Source organism: Dreissena polymorpha, chromosome 10 (genome assembly GCF_020536995.1).
Source record: "Dreissena polymorpha isolate Duluth1 chromosome 10, UMN_Dpol_1.0, whole genome shotgun sequence".
Lineage (NCBI taxonomy): Eukaryota > Metazoa > Mollusca > Bivalvia > Myida > Dreissenidae > Dreissena > Dreissena polymorpha.
Window position 1 is genome coordinate 16,489,418 of NC_068364.1, and position 25,913 is coordinate 16,515,330.

Here is a 25,913-nt window from a genome sequence, read left to right on the forward strand (position 1 = left end):
TTTATGAATCATTGTTAAAGGGTGTAGTAACATACACAGCATGATAGGCCAACTTCTATGTTGCGTTTAAGAAAGCTGCACTTTTGGAGGTTGGTCATAAGATTGTGCATGAGTTTATTATGTTGTAACAATAAGATTTAATTTATAACACAATACAGGTTAAATGTGTGATATAATGATCATTCCTAAAATGTATTTGTGTTATAAATACAAAGTAGGAAATTAACTCAATGAATTTCATCATCACCATCATAAATCCTCATTTTTGTCAACATCAACAGCAGCATCAATCATCATCCGCTCATGGTCACCCATATTCATCATTATAATGATCCTTGTCAGCAATACATGTACCCTTAATTGACATGACGCCGCCTGTCAATCAAGTTCTTATCTAAGAACTGATCTATCAATCATCTATTAATAGGGCGTGTTAGTTAGCAACGCACTGTCCGCAATTTTTCTAGACAAGCTATGTATAGGTTCACTTTTACTTTAGCGAGTTTCTTTTGTTTTCCTCTTAAAAAAGTAGATTAAAAATGGTTAAACGGTGTCGATGGGGACTACCGGGGTATGTAACTCGGACAATCAATATCCTGAAAGATTAGTTGGTGACATTTAATTTATATCGTTTTCAAAGCCGAAAAGATATCTTGAGAAGTGTAAGAGATGTATAAATGCATGCGGTCGTCACCACGAACAACTGACCGTCAACACTGTCAAAGACAATTATAATATATTTTTATCAGATATACTAGCAGATTTAAATAGTTTATGTCATCGACCTGATTATCACATAATATTTCACGTTTAAAAAAAATAGTTTTATCAGTTACTAGGTCATTAATATACAGAAGCGAGGTTCATCTGCATTACTTAAAGAGAAATAAAACCCAGCATGAAGCCTAATTCGTGCTTTATTACTCTGATAGTAATGCACTTTTGCCATTATACATGTGATTAGAAGGTGATACGTGATATATTATATTATAAACGGTATCTACACATGTGCAGACATGTGATGTCACCAATGAACGCTTTTAATCCACCTTTGAGATCGAATGCCTAGTTCTCATTTTTTCAACGAGTTTTGTTTGATTTGTTAAAAAAAAAAGCGGAAATGAAATAAGGCAAAAACGGTGTGAATAGGTTTTATGTAACTCTGACATTCGGTATCCATAAGTTAGATTAATTAAATATATACCATTTCAAACGCGGACATGCGGTCTTGACAAGAGCAAGTGGAAGCTTCAATGTGTAGAATTACCGATATCACCCTAATGGAGCATTTATTTATTTAAAAAACTGGAAATGTTATGTTAGAAATAGCTACGCATTATTAAGTATGAATTACAGGTATATCACGTTTGCTTGTAGAATAATAGAATAGATTGGTACCAAACTTTGCGTAACTTAACAAAATCGCCGTTATAAATCGAGTTTTGTGTGTGTCAGAAACAAGTGCAAACGATGATATGTTTCAATTTTAATAGAATCGAATCGATAAATGCCACATAATAAGATTTATTATTACTGATATAACCAATAAATGCCGAACTTGGGAGAAGTCGGTACCTGCCTTTGTCTGATACAGGTAGCTTTACTGAATTCCCCTTCATACAGCGCTACTTTATATATGACAATAACCAAACTTATTGTGCTGTCTTGCACTTTCAATTATAGTGATTGATAAATTTCCCATAAACAATGTTTAATAATATTAATATCACTTTTATACGTAATAACATGTGGGATTTTGGTACACTCGGTGTCAGAAAGCGTGTAAAACTTCACCGAAATCCCAGTTTCAAGCGCTATTTCTTGTCAAATACACGAGTGGAAATGTTTCGTAAATAACATGGGTAAATGCTGTTGAAGAAGTGTTATTTTATTGCTAATACCAACATCATACGTAATAACATGTTCGATTATGGTCAGCGCGCAAGCGTTTGAGAGCGTTATTCATGTACCGAAAAACCCGTTATAATTATCTGATGTTCTCTATAAACGTATATTTTTTGCATTCGCAGAATTACTAAATCACACAAACCCCTTATACAAGTGTCATATGGTGTCAAAAAGTCCATAAAAATAATCCGGAATATTGCGTTATTCTACATGCAGTATATAGGCAATGAAGCCATTTTGGTGTTAGCTTGTCTAGGTTTGCTACCCGCTGAGCCACGTGATTAAGTGGGCGGAGCGATCATAGATAAGGCGTCATGCCAATTCAACCACCAAACAAGGGACAAAATTGTCACAAAACCAGGTTTTCATTGTGAAAAAAAATCTGATAAAGGGAGACAACTCAAACTGAACTTTTGAAATGAACAAACAAAATTAACCCCCTTTGTAAGTTTGTTTTAAAATAAATCTATTTTTAGTCGTGGCGACCTTGACATTGGAGATATTGACGTGATTCTTTCTTGCGACACACCGTCCCATGATGGTGAACAAATGTGCCAAATGATTTTAAAATCTCAAAATGAATGACATAGTTATAGCCCAGACAAGCTCATTTATGGCTATTTTTTACTTTTGAACTCAAAGTGTGACCTTGACCTTGGAGATATTGATGTAATTTCTTCGCGCGACACACCGTCTAATGATGGTTAACAAATGTGCCAAATGATTTTAAAATCTCACAATGAACGAGAAAGTTATGGCCCGGACAAGCTTGCTCCGCCCGCCCGCCAGCCTGCCCGCCCGCATTCGCCAATCTAATAACCAGTTTTTTCCTTCGGAAAACCTGGTTAATTATGCATCATCATAACTATAATAAACATCATCAATTATCACCATCATCATTACCCCTCCCCCCCTGTTTGTCATCCTCATTTATCATCATCATTAAAATTGTCACAATCTTAAGCATAATTATCATTGCCGTGATCATCATCATTAAAATTGTCACAATCTTAAGCATAATTATCATTGCCATGATCATAATTACCACAATCACAATCATCATTGTCACCATCTTCACCATCCTTACCATCACTATCATCTTCCTCACAACTATCATAAACATCATAAACTAGAGCTTTGTCACAGACGTAATCAATACCCCCACATGCCGCATTGACACAGAATATTTTGCATGTTGTCTTCACATAAAACAAAGGACACCATGCTCAATGTTAAAAACGCACTAAGTGACCCCATGACCTAGTTTTTTACCCGGCATGGCCTATGTTCAAACTTTATACCTACACATCATCTAGATACAACTTCTGACCAAGTGTGGTGAAGCTCGGATAAAAACTACTTGAATTAGAGAGCGGACAACATGCTAAATGTGTAAAACGCACTAAGTGACCCCATGATCTAGTTTTTAATCTGACATGACCCATATTCGAACTTGACCTAGACATCATCTTGATACAACATCTGACCAAGTTTGGTCAAGATCGGATGAAAACAACTTGAATTAGAGAGCTGACACGTAATACGGACCGACAAGACAGACCAAATGACAGACAGACAAGCTCACTCCTATATACCCCCCTAAACTTTGTTTGTGGGCGTATAATTATCCACTCATAGTCACCATTATCATCATCAGAATTATCCGTATCAGCATTACAATCCTTGTCATAATCACAATCATCATCACCAACAGCCTAACCTCCCCCACCACCACCGCCACCACCATCACTAGGAGTACCAGCACTTGCCTTCCATGCAATACAAAATAAATAAAACACAGCAGCTATATAGGATTTTTTTATACATTGCAATATGGCATTTTCCATTGTGATGTTTAATTTTCAAATAATTTTAAATGAAGAGGCTTGTCTTTAAAATGAACAAACATAAATGAACTAAGTTCAAAATCAATTCATGTACAGTATTGGTAAACATTGTTTACACACACGGTTATTATAGTCATCAAATAGGTCCACAAATAATTTTATGCATTAGATGCCTCCTGACCTCTGTGCTTCTTCAGAAAGTAAAGCAAGTTTTTGTGATATATGCGCATGTGCGGCTACCCAATATTTTGCCAATTACAAAACATTCAGTATTTTAAAAAGTGACCACATCACAATGTTTACTTTGAAATTAAAACAAATCAATCACTTTTTTCGCAATAAACAATCGGAAAAAAATACAAGCACATGAACATTTTTGTATTATTTGAATCCCTAATTATCATTAAACATGTAATCAATCACATTTTCAAGTTTCATTTGAAAGTAAAGAGATAAGAAAAAATGTGAATGACAAACCTTGCCTCAGCACAGATAAAATGTACGCATAGGCATGTTGCCTGGTTGAATGGTCTGAAATACAAAGTGTCACCACATCTTCAATCAATTATAATGATGAACGCATTTCAATGTTTAAAGAGGCTTTCAGAGCGTAAATAAGGAATGGGATGGTCAGTTAGGCTCGATTGGTCATTGTCGGCTTGAGTACTAGTTACATGTACCCCATCTACACTTAAGAATATGTACATGTACCCCGGGTACAGTAAATATACTCATACATACCCGGAAACTTTAGCGCTAAATCGATCGTTGTCAGCAATTATTTTTTAAATTAATTATTTTCATATTTATGTCAATTTTCTGTTAAAATGGCATCTATATTATCGAAACTCATACTCAACAAGCATGTTGATGCATTTTTTTAAATAGCAGTTTGTTTCGTAATTACGGTTTTTGGTAGCGTGTTTCAAGACATCCGTTTTGGGGCGGGAATAAACAGTCGGGTACAGTCTAAAATCGGCTGGGTACGTTTTAGTATATTTACTGTAACCGGAACCGAGCAGACAATGACCAATCGAGCGTCAGTTAGGTGGTAAGGTATATTTTATTTGACATGAATAAAATCGAAATTGAAGTATTGGTAACTGATTGACAATAATCACACTTATTAATTCCAAATATGACATAATAATTGTGTTGCTTTTTTTCAAGCTATATTATAAATAAATATTATAAGTTTAAGCATACCATCTGAATTCAGGGCCTCTACAAAGGTTGCTGATCCTATGATGTGATGCTCCTCTCCATCAATACTGACAATAAATGTACTGAAAATACAGTTTAGCTTAAAGAGACTTCTTTAACAAATGGCAAAATAATGCTTTAAAATCGATGATACTCCAGATTATATCAATAAAATATTGGAAAAAGATGAAATTACAGGAAACAGCATTTGTTAAACCACCGTCTTTCATGATAAAAACATAAGCCGAAGTGTGCATATCCGAATTAATAGTAACTGCTCAAACACCATAATGTTACAAATAATTGCAGGATAATAAATCTGCACATTCATACTGTAGTAATGTTCCAAAACTTAATATTAGTTTGCCTTTTGAGACTTAGTTGCAATAATCCAACTCCCAGCTATTGACCCTCCGGGTCTGTACGTATGTACTCATAAAAGCTCAGAGCATTCAAGAAGAACTATTTTGAGACTCAGAATTTGAAACCAAATGCGTAATCATTTTACTCACATGTCTTTGTCGGCCATAATGTTTGATAGACGCACTTAGGGGGCACACTACAGTTTTTCACAAATCGGCTACTGGCTGCCGGGGTGGGGGCACTGTCCGTCCTCACAGCTAACACAACGTCTACACCTGAAATCATACAAAACATATCTTCAGTATTGTTGGGGGTATGTCTTCCAGAAAATACATGGATAGCCATGGTGCACCCACTTGCTGTATATTTTTATCATGGAAAATCAGCCAATTTAGGGGTCTGAATGTCACCTGTTTTCGAGGCCATTTCTGTGATTTTCAACACAAATTTACCACTAAACTGCAAATGCCAGTTCATTAAACACTTTCTGGTTTACTGCATCACTAACCAGATATTTGACCGACACCGAAGAATCCTAGGGTCATCCACGCGGTTTTTTGCAGAAATTCAGTTGAGTGGAGGCACCTTTAAAATTCATGCAAAATTAGCCTTCGGAGCTAGAAACCAGCATGTACGTATTTCATGACCTTGACTGCCCAGCAGACACACTGGCTAGGCACTGGACACATTTTTGAATTCACTAAGCATGCATTTCAAACCACCACCACTCAAATCTTAATTAAATGCATGCGATCTTAAATATCCACTCAAATATACATTGTATGCGTTTGTTCGGTTTTAGCTATTTGGTAGACAAAATGGCGTGCTGAGCCATATTTAGGTTACAATATACCAAAAGATTTCCTACACAAATTCAATGTAAAAGCAATAACTTCAACAAAAAATAAAGTCAAACTTTTGCGCATAGAGACCCCCATAACCTTACCTTTTCTTAAAGAGCATTCCAAGCCGCAATGATTTAGACAATAAAAAAGGGGGGTCATGCGTTTTGCAAGAAAGAACTCGATGCGGTCACTGTTTTACAGCCATCAATTTACCGGGTTCGTACCAGTGGATGAGGGTTTCCCGCCATCTGTCAAAGTCTCATGTAGTCTTTAACCTTCAAGCAAATGAGTGAATTTCTGTTAAACATCAATGTTTTCCCTACCACATGCACAAAGAAACATTCTAAAATAAAGTCATGGCAAGTGCCCACACAGAGAATTGTGTCTTCTTATAAATGATGTTCGGGTTTTTAAAGAGTATAGCATTGCACTCCAAAAAGATTTAGTATATTGTAACCTGCAGAGTTGTATGTGAGAGCAAGGAACGACAACTCTGCGTGGAGATTGATTTCTCAGCATGCAAATTTTGGACATATATATGAAAATTTTACCACAAATATATGGAATTTATACCACACACATATTTTGAAAATTATACAACACATATATCAGAATTATACCACATATATATCAAAATATTGCATACATATATGAACTTTTAGAACATATATATGAAAATATCAAACAAAAATATGAAATTATACAACATATATTTGTTATGCAATTCATATATCGGATTTTACCATATATATATATATATATATATATGAATTTATACAACATATATATGCAATTATACCACACACAAATGGAAATATACACCATATATATACAAATATAACACATACATATGGAAACATTGAATTTCGCAACGTTTGACACGCCATACGGGTCGAGCTTTGTGTGCATTTTTTTGTCATCTTATTTATTTCATAGAGATAACTTAGACAAAATAACAACAAGATGGCTCTTTTTGGACCTTCTGAAATAAAATGTATGATGACAATGATTATGAGAACTGAATATAAAGACAATTTGCAATCGCCATCATATCGCATACCTATCTCACTAAGAATATAATTTCATGATGAAAATTCCCTGTACAAAACTTTGGATTTTTGACACCATATACAAATTCAAAAATAAACAATAAGATACTTGATGAAAATAAATAATACAATAAATCTGCGAGCAATACTTTTTTCTCACGAATTAGGTAGTCATCAAGACAGCCCTGTTGACCCGTACATTGTTGTTAATGCATTACTTGTTACTCGAGCAGTTCACACGGTGTCTGACCTAAACATAGGTATAGAGCACTAATGCGATTTTTCGGCATAGCTGTTTTACTCAGCTTTTTATCTTAATGACTTTAACATAACGCCAACAGACACGCATGGATATTTTCGAATATTTCATAGGCTGATTCGAGATACAACTTCTGAACTTTGGCTACATCACTGTGTATGTGCTCAGTGCAAGGATGAAGCACTGTTCAGTGTAAGGAATTCCGGACTACCGGTACTCTCTGAATGTTCAAACGACACAAATTGTGGCCCAGTTACAATCACGCGTTAAAATCCATCTCGAAGAATTTCAGTTTTGCTTTCAAGATGATAAAACAATCATTACCGAAATAGTATAGTGCCACGATAAGAGAAAATCGTTTAATTATCCAACCACCATTTTTGCCGTACTTGGTCAGCACGTCTGGAAATCGTTCCTGAACGTCTGGATAGGCAGACATTATTAACAAGTTTGCCATTTTGAATTCAATTTTGTATCAAAAAGCATTGTGCTAAAATGTGCCATTTACAATTCGCAATGCGATTTTTAATGACCGTGGTCATGCGAAATGGGTCTTATTCCATATGCGCCCATCATATATATAGCCCACTCAGCCTGCACATCTCTCAGTCTGTCAGGAGATACAAAATGAGACCATAACATATTGAGTGATTTTATAGCGAACAGCATCGCCTCTGACCTGACTGCGCAAATGCACATGTTGGTTTTAACAAATGCTGGCCGAAACGCATAAGACCCATTTTCGGATGACGCGGCTATGAACGTGTGATTTAAATGTGTCGAAAGGCGTTTAAATAAAATATTAACATACAATATATTTCAATAGTGAAGAAATATACTCATAATAAGGCATGTGAGGACACATATGGTGTGCACTCCCGTAGTATATTGTTATCTACTTACACTAATGTGTGGTTTGACAATGCTAACACACATTTCATGCGTTGAATATGCAACTTACAAGTAAAAACAAACACAACAGTTAAACTTTTGTTTTCATTTGATTTATTTATTTAGAAAAGTAAATTGCAAACTTTATTTCAAAGTCAGTGTATACGCCTACTACATTTTTAAAAGATATTTCTTGTTATATTTAGTTGTTTTCGGTTTTAGCGATTATAAAGCATTTTTGAGGTTGTCTAAAGTATGCCTGTAGTAATTGGTGAACTCAGATCCAAAGTTTTATAAATTGAGAAAGGTGAATATAAACAAGCTTAAACTTCTACTAACGTTCTACTAATGCGTTGCTAGAACCCGTAAATACAAACGATCGCCGCTATCTGTTGGGATCAAAAGAACGTTTCCCACAAATCCCCGCTGTAGTAGCATGAACGAGGCTACGAAACAGACCATTCGTATTATTATTATAATTAATTGTTTGTTATATTCGGTTTTAGAGATTATGAAGCATTTTTGTTGATGTCTATCGTTTCGCTGAAGTTATTTTTGAACTCATGTTCAACGTTTTATAAATTGAGAATATAAACAAGCGTAACCTTATACTGTTGCGTTGTTTTCTCGAATCTATTAATAGCCTCAGATTATGAATGACCTGTACTACGTAATAGACCGTTCCATAATCGATAAATTGACCGCCGCCATATTGTCAGTCACGTGACTGTCCGCCACTGCTGCTAACTTGTCTGAGTCTGCGATTCCAAAAGTCAAAGACGAAGAGAATACCCGCTTCACCGTTGTCTGATAAATAAATTACTTAATGAGTTAATGTGAGGCGATTATCACATATTTGTTGTTTAAATGATTGTTTGAAGTTGACATTTGATAAAAACAAATAAAATGTTTAAAATGCTTTCGTGTATTTGTTTTTTTATCTGTAATCAAGTGGTAATCATCGGCGAAAATTTGCCGGTTCAGTCGCTCATACTATGTCTTTGATTAGACTTGCTACTTTTAACGTTTCACAAACAATTCACGCATGTATTGTTGTGTTGATTTTAATAGCCGCAACATAAAGCAGATTATATTTTAATTAATACTTATAAAAGATTCTCGCGCAATTAATTATCGCTAATTGTATGTAATTGGTCTCATTTGGTAAAAATCTACATTCCAAAATCATAACATATTATATTAAGTATGATATTTTTTATACGCCTTCCATTATTTTTCTTGTTCTAACTGATATCAGAGATAAAAAATTGTGGTTTGGATTTATATATTTTTTTTAGATGGAATTTTGTCACGTTAAAAAACGAGCTTTTTATCATGAGAGAGTGATATTGATCTTGACGACCTTTTATGTGATTATTCGGAAGATGAAGAGAATGCGATCTATGTGATATTTCTATATTTTCATCTTTGAATCATTTAACAGCTATAAAGCTTAAATACAAAAAAATGTATTTTATAGGTCTTTGAAGTAACGCAAAACATATGGATAACGACACCAAATGTTTAGTCAATTAATCCACACACAAAAAAACTCCGAAAAAAACCCAACACCTAATTAATATTTCAAAAATATATTATTAAGCGCCAAACGAATTTATTAATACATTTATTTGCAACTTTCAAAACGCGGCATAAGCATCAAATTAAAGATTATCTGAAGACTGAAAGGCCGACAATTTGACACAACAAAGAGCTCTATGCATAAGCCGTAGTATTTTTTTGCAGAAAAGCTTCAATAAATTACAATAGTAATACATCTAATTATAAAAATATAATTATCAATGGCATGAGTACGCTAGTGTGATAAATAAATGAGTGTTAGAAAGTGTAAGGAGTGCTTTGAAAATAAACATACTACAAAGCCATATTAAAAGCAAAGGACATGACAGTATTTACATGTAATTTTAATTTGATGGGTTTTGTACAAAGAATGACGCTATTGAGGAATATTAACATACAACTGAAAAAACACAACTTCATATGATGCAAATTGAACTGTGTACTCATGTATATTGAAAACTCGTTACTAGTGAGTATGAGTGACACATATCGAACATTTTAACACACATATATTTATATACATATACATATTTTAAAATATTTTTTACCTCTGTTTGGTGTCAAATGTAATTTCTTGTTTTTATGATATCGTTCGTGCATTGCCGTAACCTCAAATCTTCATACGGAATGACGTAGTTTTAATTAACCGATACCCGCTAAATACGTTAAATGTTTTATTTTTATATTTTTTTAAATACTTTATTTTTTCATAAATAAAACGGGCTAGTATCTTTACGGTGTACAATTTCTGATATTCTATATTGGACATAACTTTTAATTTGTAAAATATGTAACATATCTAATTTACGCAACTGTTAAGTATGTCGGAGGTAAATTATTTTACCAAATGACTGCTTAATACGACCAGGAAGATGAGACATGGTGGCATCATCAATTGTGTTTAATGACCAGACTGTCATCTGCCACCCAGTGTGGTTTATGACACCATGTGGTTAGTTAAGTCTGGATAATATCTGATCAAAACGAGATAATCGGATTATGCAGAACAAAGGGGCAATTAAACACTAGAATGCAAAGGCATACACGATTTAAAGATTGATGCAAATAATCAAATGGAAAATAATGCATTTAATTTAATTAAATGCTTTTTTTAATGTGTCAATGTGTTAGTTTTCCAAGACAACCAAGACAATGTAATGACGGCCTTAGAATTTAGAAAGAAATTCATCCGTTGAATAATCGGTGCTCTCTTATATATTTTACCGATTGTTAAGCAGCAGTGTAATGGCGGACGCGGAGAGAATTCAGGGGAGATAATTATGTAATGACTAAATTATGGAACGGTCTATTGAGGTGTATGTGAGAGCAAGGAAAGACAACTCTGCGTGGAGATTGTCGTGCAATTAGACTCTCCCTTGTTTATCGACAGCCGCATCTATTAATCGCCTCGGATTATGAATGAGCTGAGCAAAAATACTACGTCATGCAGACGCAGCAGATGGTGGACTATTTGAATAATTCATAGACAATCTCTTCCACGACACGTATACTACAATCATTATTTATTGATTATTTCCTATATAAGCTCCGTTCGAAACTATTACATTTAACACGATATTCATATAATGTTTCCATTTGTGAATGAGTACAGTTGGAGAACTCAAACCTGTTGCATAAATTATACAACTCTTTCTCGCGCGGATACGGCGTGTGTGGCAGGTAGTAGGCCTTCCGTAGATAAGCCGAACCTACTTAAAAGTTTGAGTAACACGAACAACTAAAATGAAATGTAAATATATTAAATGAAGCATTTATTTTAATATATTTAATGTGATTTGATCGAGAATCGTACTATCGCGTTCTCGCATTCTCGCCATCGAGTTCTCGCATTCTCGCCATCGTATTGTCGCATGTCGTCATCTTATTGTCGCATTCTCGTCATCGTACTCTCGCGTTCTCGCATTCTCGCCATCTGAATTGTAATGTGTAACCACAATTGCCCTAACCGTATTCCGTACCCTTTAGCTTAATAAGTGGCGTTTAAATATGTAAAAATACGCAGCCTTGATAGGCGCAGGTTTATGCAAACATGTCTGGATAGCTATTGGTTACCAATCACTGATTGTATCGATCACTAATCACGTGGATGGATGTGTATTTCAGTAGAGACTGCCATTTTGGGAATAGGATTTCACCAAGAGCTGTATGGTACGTACTTGTTAAGAATTTGTGTTTATAAAGATTGACTCCGAAATTATTTGAATTGAAAACTGTATACCGTTAATTATTAACGTTTTTATTATAATGCTCAGTAGGACTGACGTATGTTTAATTGATTCACAAACGAAATCTTGAAGGTCACTTTTTTCGACACCTTAAAGACGGAAGTTTGCATTATTATGTAAAAATTAAATATATGCGCATACGTTTTAAGTGTGTAACGTTTACAACATAATGCCATCATTATTTAAGATACAATCTCTATAAAAGTATTGGTCTTCGTTTAATTGGTATGGATGACTGCACGACCATATCTTAACCTCTGTGTTATCGAGATGTTATCGAGAGAAGTTCTATTTATATCTCGCAAGGTTTAAATTATAACGCTTTGCATTGGCAAGCAATTTTTGAATGTATTTTATAAGCGTAGCGTTAAACAGTTACGCAATACTTGGCATCTTAAATATACATAAATTATCAGTAGGTCTCATGTGCAGTAATTGAAAGTCTAAAATGATTTTTTTATTGTTTTAGTTGTATGTGTTTAATTTGTCCATATAAAAGGACTCCCAGAACCTTGGATAATTTTTGCTATGGCGGCTCTGGGAGTCCATATGCACTCGATCCTTCATACACATGGGTGCAGTTCAGCGCACGGAATCCGTGCGCTTCACTAAACAGAGTTACAGACGTAGTTCGAGACAAATTGAGGAAAATAATTAATAAACTTCATAACCATGTTTAATTTATCTGAATGGAAACCTACGGATATTATCCTTTGCGTGCATCCGAGTAAAACACGACGATGTTTCAACACACTTTTCTCGCTGACATTGTTATGTTTAAATTTGAAACAGTGTATTCTGTATCGAATACCACATCGTTATCGACTTTTTGGCTCCAACACATAACTCGACGTACAAAATATTGGTGTAATGCGACCTGACCAATATTGGGTCAATTTTCCAATATGGCGGAAACAGCGTACAAAACAAAACCTGAGTCAATACAAATCAATTATTTCTTGCTTTAATGGTACCATTTGGATGAGTTTGTGGGTTAGATAGGTTAATTTTAATAAGCTCTTGCAGTTTCAGTGTTCATTAACCTTTGAATTATTGATAACATTTTGCACCCATGGACAAGAGAGAGCGCATTGCAACTCTCAGCCTAAGCTGAGTTGAATTATTGCAACTAGTGTTAAATATGCAATTAGTAATAAAAATTGTAGCTGCTTTCTTGACTTATGTTGTTCCTTTGTCACCATTTTCAAGTAAATGAATGAATAACACACGGACCTAACCCGGCTATTTCGATTACAAATTCTGCTTAAATGTGGTCTTTTTCAATATTGTTCTTACAACATATCGAATATGTATATGAAAACCAAAAACCGTAGATCTTGCACAGTGAGATCACGTGTAACTGGCAACAAAATTGTATAAAAATTATTTTGTGCATGACAACAAAGGGATCTATATACATAACATTTTACTAAATACATTACACATGGTATTATTTCAAGATGAAAATTGTGTTCAAATGCGAAGAATATAACAGTAACCATAAACTTAAACCAAGTTTTGTAGTGCTCTCTAAATTTAATTTTTTCAAAATATGTGTACATGTCAGGGAGGAATTTAATTGAAGCAGTACGCAATTAATTGATTGCCCACCCCTGTCTATGACAGTAAACAAACCAGCTGCTGTAACACATAGGGTTAAATTGCGTGGTATTACCGATACAAAGTTGAACTATGAAAATTCTAACTTCGTTTTTGCTTAATGAATTGTTTTATTTTGAAAAATTATAATAGTGTTTTCATTCAAATATGCACGTAGACTCTGTCATAGTTTATTATAATAATTTAAGACCTACATATTTGGCATTTGTCCTTGATGTTCGCAATTTAACCCGCCACAAGCTCGGTTTAACTACATATTAAGAAGATAACAAATTTAACCAGATCCATGTCAAACTGTCAATTTTATTCAATTTTAAGGGTCAAGTATATAGAGAATAACAGGTTACTGTCTGATCTTTTTGTAACATATCAGGCAAGGCTTAGAATAATATAACTGCGAGGCTTGCCGAGCTATTACTTTATTCGTGCCGAACCTGATATATTTCAAAAAGATCGGCAGTAACCTGTTTTTCTGTTTATCATATCTCTACGTCCCGAATTTAAAGAAATAATGAAAACATCGCTGAAAAGCTGCAGTTGTAGCGGGAAGTAATATGACTTTTGTCGTTTGACTTGTTAATAATGACGTCATGAGCACGCGCGCTTAATATTTGTAAAGAAAGTTTTTTGCTGTTTGTTGCATTTCAAGTTTAAAATATATTACATCTTGGTATCAAATTGTTTTTTTTTGTTGAATCGATTGGATTTTACCAAAAATGATTACTTTATAGTTGAATCCTAGTAATATGACCATCCTCCACGCATGACTGATATAAGAACTTCCTGTTGACCATGATATAAAAAAATATATCAGGCAAAGCTATATCAGGCTGATATCAATGCGGTGATATGATAAAACAGATAACAACACTTATTAAGACAGTTTATCTCTTGCAGGTCGGTCAAAGATTGAGTTACTGAGGAACGTTGTCTGAGGTATAGACATGGCGAGAAAGGAACTTGGAACAACAAGCAACCACAATGACCATGAGATGTGTCATTATGGAGATTCGGAAATCACAGTCGTGTGTATGACATTATGTTTTCTTATCATCGTCAGCGTATTGGCGTGCGTGTTTCGTCAAATGTTCCAGAACATGTTCACTGCTGGAAACAACATCATTACGTATTTAACAACATATAATGTAAGAAATAACATACAGATGGCTCCAGTGGAACGGGCCGAGACGATCAATGGAAGCTTAGCGATTGAAAACATGATGCGTAACATCGAAATATCTCAGGAGCACACAGATTCAACAGTCTATGACTGTACATTAGAAGTTATATCCAGAGTAAAAGACGAAGCAAAACATGTTGCAAATGAACTCAAGGCTTCTGCAACTGAGTTAACCCAAAAATTAGATACAGCTGTTAGTGATAACCAAGAGACAGTCCGTGAGGTTAAATGTGCTGTTCAAACAGGCATTGAATCTTTACGGAATGATTTTGCAGTTGTTGATCAAAAAATTGAAAGCCTACGAATATCACCAACCAAAACGGCAAATGAGGAAAACTATCTTCGGAAGTCCGAAGGTGAGTGATCGCAATTATTGGTTTATGTTTAAGGTAAATATATTTGTGTGTACTTAAAAAAAGCATCGCTACTCTTATATTATTTTAAAACACTTCAATCAAAACAGAGGATAAATATATTGTTGAACATAAGGTAGCACAATTTACTTTAACGCTATAAGCAACATTACCATATGCATGTGCATTTGTCATTCTTAATGCTACAACGTGTTGTTGTATTGAACCTGTGTGGAAACATTTCTTAAGACCTTCAGGTAATAAAAGATGACATTTTTAAATATAAACACAGTGAACAATCGGCTATAGCAGCAGGGCGGAAACCTTATCATGGCACTTCATATGCCTTAATATGTGACACGTGATTGATTGAACAACAATCTGATACAGCGTAAAACACTAGAAACACGCAGCAAAGTTACATTATTATATAACTCTGCGGTTACTGTTTGGCCTGGGGCGTAGCCCTAAGGCCATAGCAATGATACAATTTCTGAGACAGTCAAAATTGGCTGGCTGCCAAAACCCACGAATGAATGAATTCCCAAAAGTCCGATTTAACACTTGGCGGTAATTCATGCACAATCAAAGAAGTTCTTCGCAGATCTCAATAACCCGCCTTGTAAATAAAGAACATCACTATATAACATGAAAGTGTCATAAAACGTGTAAAAAATATAATGGAAGCAAAATTGCTGAGCATTGGCTACGACATATTCATGCGAGATAAGTTCATCACTTGACGGTCAAGGCCGAAAAGACACGAGTGTCTACGGAGACAGTAAGAAGAATTTTGTTTTCTGATACATTTTTTGAAGACATTACATTTGGTATTTATAAACATATTTTAAGATATTGTTATTTTATTTTGCGCTAACAAAAGAAAATGAATTTAAAACAACAACAACAAATATTCATGATCATTCTCGGAAATATAAGAAGTTACCGGATATGATATTTCACTGCGCAGATCGAGCGCGCAAATCGAGTGTAAAAAGTTCTTTATCAGGGTAAAGGCCCAGTCTCACTATGATGCCGGCTAAGCCCCTTTGCGTGAGCCGGGATCTACCGGGATGAACCGGAGTTCTACCGGGATGAAACGGGGCTCCATCGGGGATGACCGGGATGAACCGGGAAAAACCGGGGCTCCACCGGGAAAGTATTAAAATGTTTAATACCTCCGGGATGAACCGGGAGTCACCGGGAAGGACCGGCAACGACTGGCGCGGCAACGGGAACAACCGGGACGGCACCGGGAACAACTGGGACGGCACCGTAGCTCTACCGGGGCCCATACAGACCCCGGCAAAGCTACGGCAAACGTCCCGGTGAATGCCGTTAGAGTCCCGGTATAGCAACTGTATGTAAGAAAACAGGCGCTCTGCCGGAACGCCACCGGCATTCACCGGGGCTCCGCCGGGGCATTACCGGCGACGACCGGGGTAAACCAGGGTGTTGCCGTAGCTCTGCCTGGGTCTGATGCCGGTATAGACACGGTGAGTGCCTGCGGTGTTACGGCAAACCGGGGCTCTGCCGGCTTTCACCGGGGCTCAACCGGGGCACTACCGGCGACAACCGGGGCTATGCCGGGACGCTGCCGGCTTTCACCGAGGCCCTACCGGCAACACCCGGGGCGCTGCCGGGGCTTCACCGGGATAAACCGTATTCAGTCCGGGTTGACCGGGACTCTGCCGGGCTGTTGACCGGCTTCAACCGGGGCGGCACCGGGAAACAGTGTGACTGCGTTAAAAATTTTCTACGAATCATCCCCGTCCTCGCCGGTCGACCGGCGTTAGCAAACCGGGATGGACCGGGGCTCTACCGGCAAAAGTGAGACTTGTTCTTAAGTGGATTTTCTTTTGTATACACAGTACAAAGAAAGTATTAGTGTTTTCCTGATCTGTTAATTGTGTAAAAGAAAGCTATTTTAGGCTATTGAAAGTGATTGATTTGACGCCAACAATAACATTTTTTTGCGGCCATGTTATTGTTGTTGTATATGTTCACCGCCTATGTAGACGAACCTCTACCAAATCGGTAGAGTTGAACAAAAGGCTATCGTTCCCATAAACAGTTTCGTGTTGTCCTCCACCGTCTACGTACAATGTAGTATATACTACATTGTCTTGTCTTACAGTCTCTGAGCTTCTGCACTCAACCGCTAGGGTCAATCCGTATAAATTCGGACAAAGGGAGAAATTCGGACAAAACATCGTAAATGCATTTTACGTCACATTAAACCTACAGCGCTTTGATTTTGAACTGTTAATGCAAAACACTCCATTTAACTTATTTCTAAGCATAGTCATACAACAAACATATTAGGAACAGTATTATTACATCGAATGTTTCAAGTTATCCTGGTGTTCGTGCAATGAACGTAAATCTATATTATTAAAAAAGAACAAAGTATATTTTATGCGTAATTGTCCTATTTGATTCAGCGCATTCCTTATAACAACAAACAATCATGATCAGAGATCATGCATAACCATTTTCATGTACCAATCGTAAACAAACGTTAGTTGTTATAATTCAAGATTCAGAATGAAATATTTTACAACGTTCATCGATGATAAAAATGCATGTTTACTTCAAAGCAGTCACGACATGCATGGACGCTATCCGGTGCATATCATTATAAACGTTATTATACGTCAATAGCGCAATAGTTTAGTTATCGATATTAATACAACAGTATGACAATACACAAATCGTTCAATTGTTACTACTTGTTTTGAATTTAATCCTTACTAAATGTGAAAACTACTTAAGCTGCACAAGTCGTTCTACTTTACTCAAAAACATTTTACAATCAAGCCAGCTCTACATGGCCTAAGCGGTCTGCGGATTTAATGGACAGTTAATTTTGCCCTAAACACACAGTAAGGACAAATTGAGAACAATACATTCCCTTGGAAATACTAAGGGTAAAACTCACTGAAACGTTTAAATAGGGACCGACAAATGTAATCAATACACGAGTTATAAAAGTGTTATTCATGCGAATAATATGACGTGTGTGCCTAAAATTGAGTAACTAGCGCATGCGTTATGAAAACAAATGCTATAAATGTTTCTTTTTTTATCGGAATATAGCATGTACATGTCATTAGTGACACTGACAAAATAACTGTTTTTACATATTTATAATCGTTCCAAAATAGTATTGCACATGTTTTATCGTCGGGAAAACTGTGCAGTAAATGAATAATGACATAATCAATCAACATTTCTGAGGTGTTATTTAAAAGTACATATTTTAATTATTGGTTAGTATGTTTCTTTAATTATTTATTGCTTTTAAAAAGTTATTAATAGCTATTTTATATTTTATTTTCAGAGCTACGTAACCAAATGGTACTTCACTACAACGAAATCTTAAGTTACGCCCCTACCTCCCCTTTGTTGACAAGCAAGGACGAACATCTTTTCGAGTTCTATATACCTCCTAAGATTTTTTACACCGCCCACGATAAGAGAGGACGACTTCAAGAGAAAGTCAACGTAATGAAATATAAGCATATTTTGTTCAAACACAATGATACATTAGACCGTCGAATATTCATACAAGGAGAACCAGGGAAAGGAAAATCGACATTCTTAGCTAAATTAGTTCTTGACTGGTGCGCAGCACAATCCCGTTCGGTTCCAAACGAATTTTCAAGGGTTAGTAACAAATCATTTTGCAAGTTTAAGGCGTTTGCGGATGTGCATAAACTACGATTCTTTAAGTTCCATTTCTTAATTTTGTTAAGGGATTCGATGGAGCATCGCGAGATAGTCGAGATGATAAAAGAACAAATTATAGATAGAATATATCCTGCTGGTAAACGTGAAGAATTTTATGATATTCTAAATCTTGTGCTCGAAAAGGAAAAATGTATAGTTGAGTTAGATGGGTTAGATGAGTGGTCCGATCCACAGAACAAGGTTGCTATACCTGCATTAGCAAGCTGTTACTCGCGCTGCACTTTGTTGATTACGACCAGACCTTGGAAATTGGTTGACGAACGTATTAAGGATTCTCAGGTCAACAATTTGTTCGAAATTGACGGAATTTTAGGTCCGGAAGAACTTGTGGAATTGTTACTTAGAGGACTGGATCATAAATATCCCCAACACGCACGTAATGAGGTTATGAAATATATACGTAAAAATGGATTATCCCATTTTTTAACGTCGCCCCTATTAATCACAATGCTTGTCAGTTTGTGGAACGACAATATTCACCTTTCAGGATCGTTATGCGAAATATACAGTATTCTGTTAGATACCTTGTTTAAAAAGGCAAACAAAAAGAAGGGATGTTTTACCTTGCCACCCGTTTATTGTTTCACAAACACTATGCATTTAAAACCAAACCTTGAAGTCCTCGATTCATTAGCAAAAGCAGCGTTTCATTTTCTTGTTTCAAATAAAAGGGAAGCTTCCATTGTCTTTAGCGAGTTTGAAGTAATCAGGTACCTGACTGAAGAACAAAAAGCACTTTCACTTAAAGCTGGTATCCTTTCGGCAAGGAAGTGTGCATCAAAAATAGTTCAACATTCAACTTTATCATTTCTTCACAAGTCCGTACAGGAATTTCTTGCTGCGTTTTATATTGCTAAATGCTCCAACGAAATCGATGTGGTATACAGTTTAACGAAGACAGCAACGGTGTTAGATTTAGAACAATTGTTTTTGTACTTGTGTGGGCTCAATATACAGATAGCAAATAAAATACAACTTTTTCTTGTAAACTCAACATTTCGGACATTGGAGCATAATCAGGACCTGACCATCCGAGGATATACCGAAGCAAAAGCCAACCAACAAATAGATGTAAAGTTTCATTTAACAGAATTTGCATTTCATGGATCATTGAACAAAACCGAAACAAGTGCTTTGAAAGAAATTTTACGTTTTAATAAGTCCAATGTGAGATCGCTTTTTATTACAAAAAATGCCTTGGAGATAAGTGACATCGTCGAGAGCCTTACGGAGTCAGCCCATAGTCTTACACAATTAGAAATAGAGATTTATCCAAGCACACATTTACCTAGAAAATCTGTTCTAGCATGTCTACTTCATAACATGCCAGTTCAGTTGAATAGGATTATTGTCAGCTCGAACAAACATATTAAAGCAATGGTAAAACTTGACGGAAAATTTCGGCGAACGTTTATTTTCAGGTATAGACTGACACCTGACGAAATGCGTGGCTTGCTTGATATTCTTGCAATGCTCGATTACTCTGTCGAGTGTAAGATCGAGTGTACTATATTCAAATCGCATGTTGCTCAACAACAAAGTGACACACAAGTAATGGTACCTGAATTAAAAAAAACGAGGCTATCAAATATCAAATCTAATCTAACTCTTAAAGTTAAGTCCGACTGTTTAGGTTTGTATGAAGCACTGCGCGGTGCAAATATTCAAAGTCTTGAAATTCGTAAAATTAATCAAGTCGCATTGTTTTTGCAAACACTTCAAACTCTAAGACAATTAGATACAATTTCGATTAAACATATATTTTTTCACAATATAAACATCCCAATAGCTCCCTCGTTACGGTACATTGTTGTACGATGCGAATCATGCTCTGTCGATCGACTGCGCAGTTTCGTTAATAGATTCTTAGAAAAACGTTTTAGCGACGAATTTTCACAGGCATTTGGTTTTGTTCAACATTTTGTGAATGAGGAACAGCCATGCGACAAGTCCTATAAACGTTTAACACTGGAGGTTTGCAAAGATAGTCCATGTCTGAACGAACTATCGCTAAATGCGACCATTATGAGTTTGGTCATCGCAAAAATTGACAACGTTGGTCTCTGTTTAGAGACGGTTCCGAAATTGAACACATTGAGAACACTTATTTTAGGAGGATTACGTTTTGACGAAATTGAACTTCAACTACCTGCCTGTTTACATTATTTGACTTTACTGGGCATCAAATGCTCATCAAAGTGGTTGCGTACCTTACTAGTTCGACTATCAAACCTGCGTCATCCCGTCATTTGTAAATTGATTAAATGTGTTGTAAAATTATGTGACGAGAAACACAGTCATTTGCTTTCAAGAACATTGGAAATACCATCACCTGACAAGCCCAATGTCACATTGAAAATTCGCAAAGACAGTCAAGGTCTGTACGAAGCACTGCGTTATTCTAGTATCAGAAGGCTTCAACTAAGAAGCATTCATTATTCAGTAGGTGCACTGGAGACTATGTCAACTCTGAAAACATTAGAAACCCTTACATTGAAGTGCTTACGATTTGAACATATTGAACTCCAAATACCTCTAACGTTACGGTCCCTTTGTTTACAATACGGAAAGTATTCCTCAGATTGGTTGGTTAACTTGCTAGTCAAATTTTCTTCGATAGGTCATCCCGTGCGATGCCAGCTAGTAAAGTGTGAAGTAACATTGCGAGAAAATGTGAGACAAATTGATTACCACATGTCAGTATCCGATTCAATGATTTTAAGAAGGTCTTGTGACATGTCTAATGTAACATTAGAAATTACAAAGGACAGCCCTGGTCTGTTTGAAACATTGCTAGAAACAAGCATTCGAGACCTGAAACTGATCAGATTTAGTTATGAATCAAATGTTTTTGCGATAGTTCCAACGCTGAGGAAATTAAAATCACTGACTCTAATTGGCTGCCATTGTAAGATTGACACACTCATTCTTCCTTTATCTTTACAGACTCTGTGTTTAGTTAAGTCCCACGGATCGTTTGCGAGAAATTTGAAAAGCTGTCTTGTTAAACTCGCCAACCTCAGACATCCCGTAACATTTAAGCTGTATGAATGTGGCATTGATCCATTAGTTGACAACGAACCAAATAAGAACGAAATGTTCAATATTGTTATGGAAGTTTGTAACAATAGTCCGGGTCTTCATGGTATACTGCAAGGTACCAGTATTCGGGGCTTAAAAATCAGAGGCATCAACAATGTCACTGAGTTATTACTAACAGTTCCAACTCTCGGTCATTTAGAGATACTTTCCGTAGAAGGCATCCACTTAAACCGATTTCAGCTCCAATTTCCAAAATCTTTAAAGTATATTTGTTTCCCGCGCTGTTCTTTTTCTCCCATAGGAATGCTTGGTCTACTATTGCAACTCGCTGTAATTGGCCATCCCGTGAAATGTGAATTTTTAAATTGTGAAGCGATTTCTGGAAAGAACATGCATGCAAGTGAATATGAATTTTCAGAGCTTCTGAACAATGTTTTGCATGACATGTCGGAAATCAATTTGGTGGCGAAGTTCAGTCCAGGTCTGCGTGACATGTTGAATGCAATAACAACCATATGTCATAATATGCAAAAAGTGAAATACATACCTGGCTGCTAATTGACACAGAAGCTTAGTTTTTGAATGGATGATAATAAGATATTGGTTTGGTTAGATAATATTTAGGTTTCAGAAGCCTAAGCTCATTTAGGGAGAAATGTCCCTATTGCTTTAATTACTAAGTCATGATTAACGCCCATAGCAGCTATATTTTATTATTATGTGTTGTCTTGCAATTATTAACATTATATTAATGTTTATACTCGAGAACCTAAACATCAATTGATGATGCCAATGCATCGAAAAATATTAAAGTGCAATAAGCTTAGTTATTTTTTTCATGTGAAGAGTGTATATAATAATTTATTTCGTATCACGTTTCACAGGTGTGAATTTTAAATGTACACGTATATGTATATAGTTTTGTTTTCTTTCTCAGTTGATATTGCCTCTTTGAAAATTTAAAATGTATATTGTTAAAATAAAAAGCGATTTGTTATATCAATGCTACATACTGACAATGCATTTAACCGTTTCTATATTGAATTTACTGCATACGAAGAAAGCTTATAAATATCTATGATTAGAGACGATATGCAAAATATACAAAATGCAAAACAGAAACTAGGTAAGTAAACACGACCTTTATTATTAAGTGTTTTTGTCAGAGTGGATGAGATGCATTTCAATGATAAAGATATACACCTTGTTTTTAGCTTACCTGAGCACATTGTGCTCATGGTGAGCTTTTGTGATCGCCTTTTGTCCGTCGTTCGTCGTGCGTTGTGCGGCGTCAACATTTACCTTGTTAACACTCTAGAGGCCATATTTATTGTTCTCTCTTCATGAAATTTGGTCAGAACATTGGTCTCAATAATATCTTGGATGAGTTAGAAAATGGTTAGGTTTGCTTGAAAAACATGGCTGCCAAGGAGCGGGGAATTTTCCCTTATACATGACAATATATGGCTATTGTTAAACCTTGTTAACACTCTAGAGGCCACATTTATTGTCCGATCTCCATGAAACTTGGTCAGAAGATTCATTCTAATACTATCTTGAACGAGTTCGAAAATGATGTTGGTTGCTTTAAAAAAATGGCCGCCAGTAAAACCTTGTTAACACTCTAGAGGTCACATTTATTGTCCAATCGTCATGAAATTCGGTCAGAAGATTGGCCTCAATGATAGCTTGGATGAGTTTGATATGGTTACGTTTGCTTGAAAAAAAACATGCCAATGGGTGGGGCATTTTTCCTTATATCGCTAAAGAAAAATCTTGTTAACACACTAGGGACCACATTTTTGTCTGATCTTCATGAAACTTGGTCAGAAGATTAAACTCAATGATATCTTGGACGAGTTTTAAAATGAGGCCGCCAGGAAGCGGGGCATTTTTCCTTATATGGCTATAGTAAAACCTTATTAACACGTTAGAGACCACAGTTATTGTCCGATCATCATGAAACTTGGCCTATGATATCATGGATGAGTTCGAAAAGGGTTCCGGTTGGTGGAAAAACATGGCCGCCAAGGGGGCGTGGCATTTTCCTTATATAGCTATAGTAAAACCTTGTTAACACTCTAGAAGCCATATTTATTGTCCGATCATCATGAAACTTAGTCAGAAAATTTGTCCCAATGATATCTTAGACAAGTTCGAAAATGGTTCCAGTTTCTTGAAAAACATGGCCACCAGGGGGCGGGGCATTTTTCCTTATATGGACTTATGAATCTTCATGAAACTTTGTCAGAATATTAGTTTGAATGATATGTTGGATGTGTATGAAACTGGGTCTGCTCTGTTGAAAAACGTGGCTGCCAGGGTGTTTACTAGTCATGAAAGTCGGTAAGAACATTTTGTTCTAATGACATCTTGGTCTGCACAGCACAGGTCAGTTCCTTTGAATCTCAGGTGAGAGACTTTTGGGCCTTTCAGGCCCTCTTGTTTTCCAAATATGTAGGTATTCTTAGACGTTTCATAGTTGTAATGTAGTGTGATATTGATGTTACATAAGTTGTTATTAAACCTTTTCATGTCAAAACATCAGTACATTCTATAAATGCGGTTTTCTTTCACAAATTATGGTGTTGTATTCTTGATCGAAATTAGCAGTAGTCTTATGTATTGTATGAATGTCAGTTCCGTTCCCTGTTGTGAAAGATGCTATATTTTTGCCATTATTATTAAACGGACCGTATTTAGCGACCGATTCTCAGACTGTAACCCACTTCTATAACAAAGATATATATTTCTGAGTGAATATACTATTTACATATTATATATCTTTTACACTTGCTCTAAACGAAGAATAATGTACTGATAAGTACTCTAAGAACAGTATGCTTACTGAATATTCTTGGTTTTAGACCTTATTGTAATAATTGTGTTGTAAATGTAGGTCCTTGTTATATTTTATAATTTTGTTATCTGATGTTGTTTGTTGTTGTTTTTCACAAATTTTGTTTTGTATAACCTAATTTCTATTTAATGCTTATCATGCTTATATTTACTGATAGTAAGTATAGATATCAATAGATAGTTACCTTATAAAGCGTGTGTCATTCTTAAATTGTGAAATTATCAGATGTGTGTTACAATTGTAGGGTGGTATAGCTGTTTAAGTTTTTATCCTTCTGAATATTACACGGGTTTTAAACAAGTTGCAGTGTAAAATGTATTGGAAACTAAAACAATGAATAGTCCCACATACGTCATCTGCATGTGACAATCCATTTAAACTACATTTTGGTTAATGATTTTTATCAATGACATATACTCGCTATCTAAAATAAACTAGTTCATCTACTCATATTTTTGAATGTTGTTATTGTATGATATACGTGGTTTATATTATGTGCTGTTTATGTAAGGAATTTACAAAAAAAATGCGTGCCATTAACCTTTAAAACGTTTCATTGATTTTTTTAAGAAGGAAGTGTTGAAATTATGATGTATATATTTTGTTTTCAGCAGATTTTTTCTTGTCATCTTCATAATTATGAAATCTAATATAAAAAGAAAAAGAATTGTATATTTAAATATTAATAAAATAACGTTTTATAATCAAATTCACAAATCGGTGTGTGAATAAAATTAGTTTATAGATCATTTAAAGTGTTATTACATCTAAAACAGAAAGTATTCGATTCTTTATGCATAGTGTGTTTTTTTAAGAATTAAGCACAAAATGTACATAAGCAATGTGCAGGAACAAAAACTGTCACGTGACCACAAATGCGAACGACCACGGCTTTTTTGCGTACAAAACGTCA

General features: G+C 35.6%; 1 protein-coding gene and 1 long non-coding RNA gene across 2 annotated transcripts; one reads left to right on the plus strand and one right to left on the minus strand.

Moving 5' to 3' along the window:
* Positions 1-1,954: 1,954 nt before the first annotated feature.
* Positions 1,955-5,797, minus strand: LOC127848582 (uncharacterized). Its single transcript, XR_008034590.1, has 3 exons — positions 5,471-5,797; positions 4,962-5,041; positions 1,955-4,286 (listed from the first exon to the last, which is right to left on the minus strand). It is a non-coding gene; the product is annotated as an uncharacterized LOC127848582 (long non-coding RNA).
* A 6,182-nt stretch (positions 5,798-11,979) lies between these two features.
* On the plus strand, positions 11,980-25,452 carry LOC127848743 (uncharacterized). Its single transcript, XM_052381354.1, has 3 exons — positions 11,980-12,115; positions 14,710-15,348; positions 18,689-25,452. Exons 2-3 carry the CDS (start codon positions 14,757-14,759, stop codon positions 22,696-22,698), a joined length of 4,602 nt encoding a protein of 1,533 aa, XP_052237314.1. The 5' UTR covers positions 11,980-12,115; positions 14,710-14,756; the 3' UTR covers positions 22,699-25,452.
* Positions 25,453-25,913: the final 461 nt, after the last annotated feature.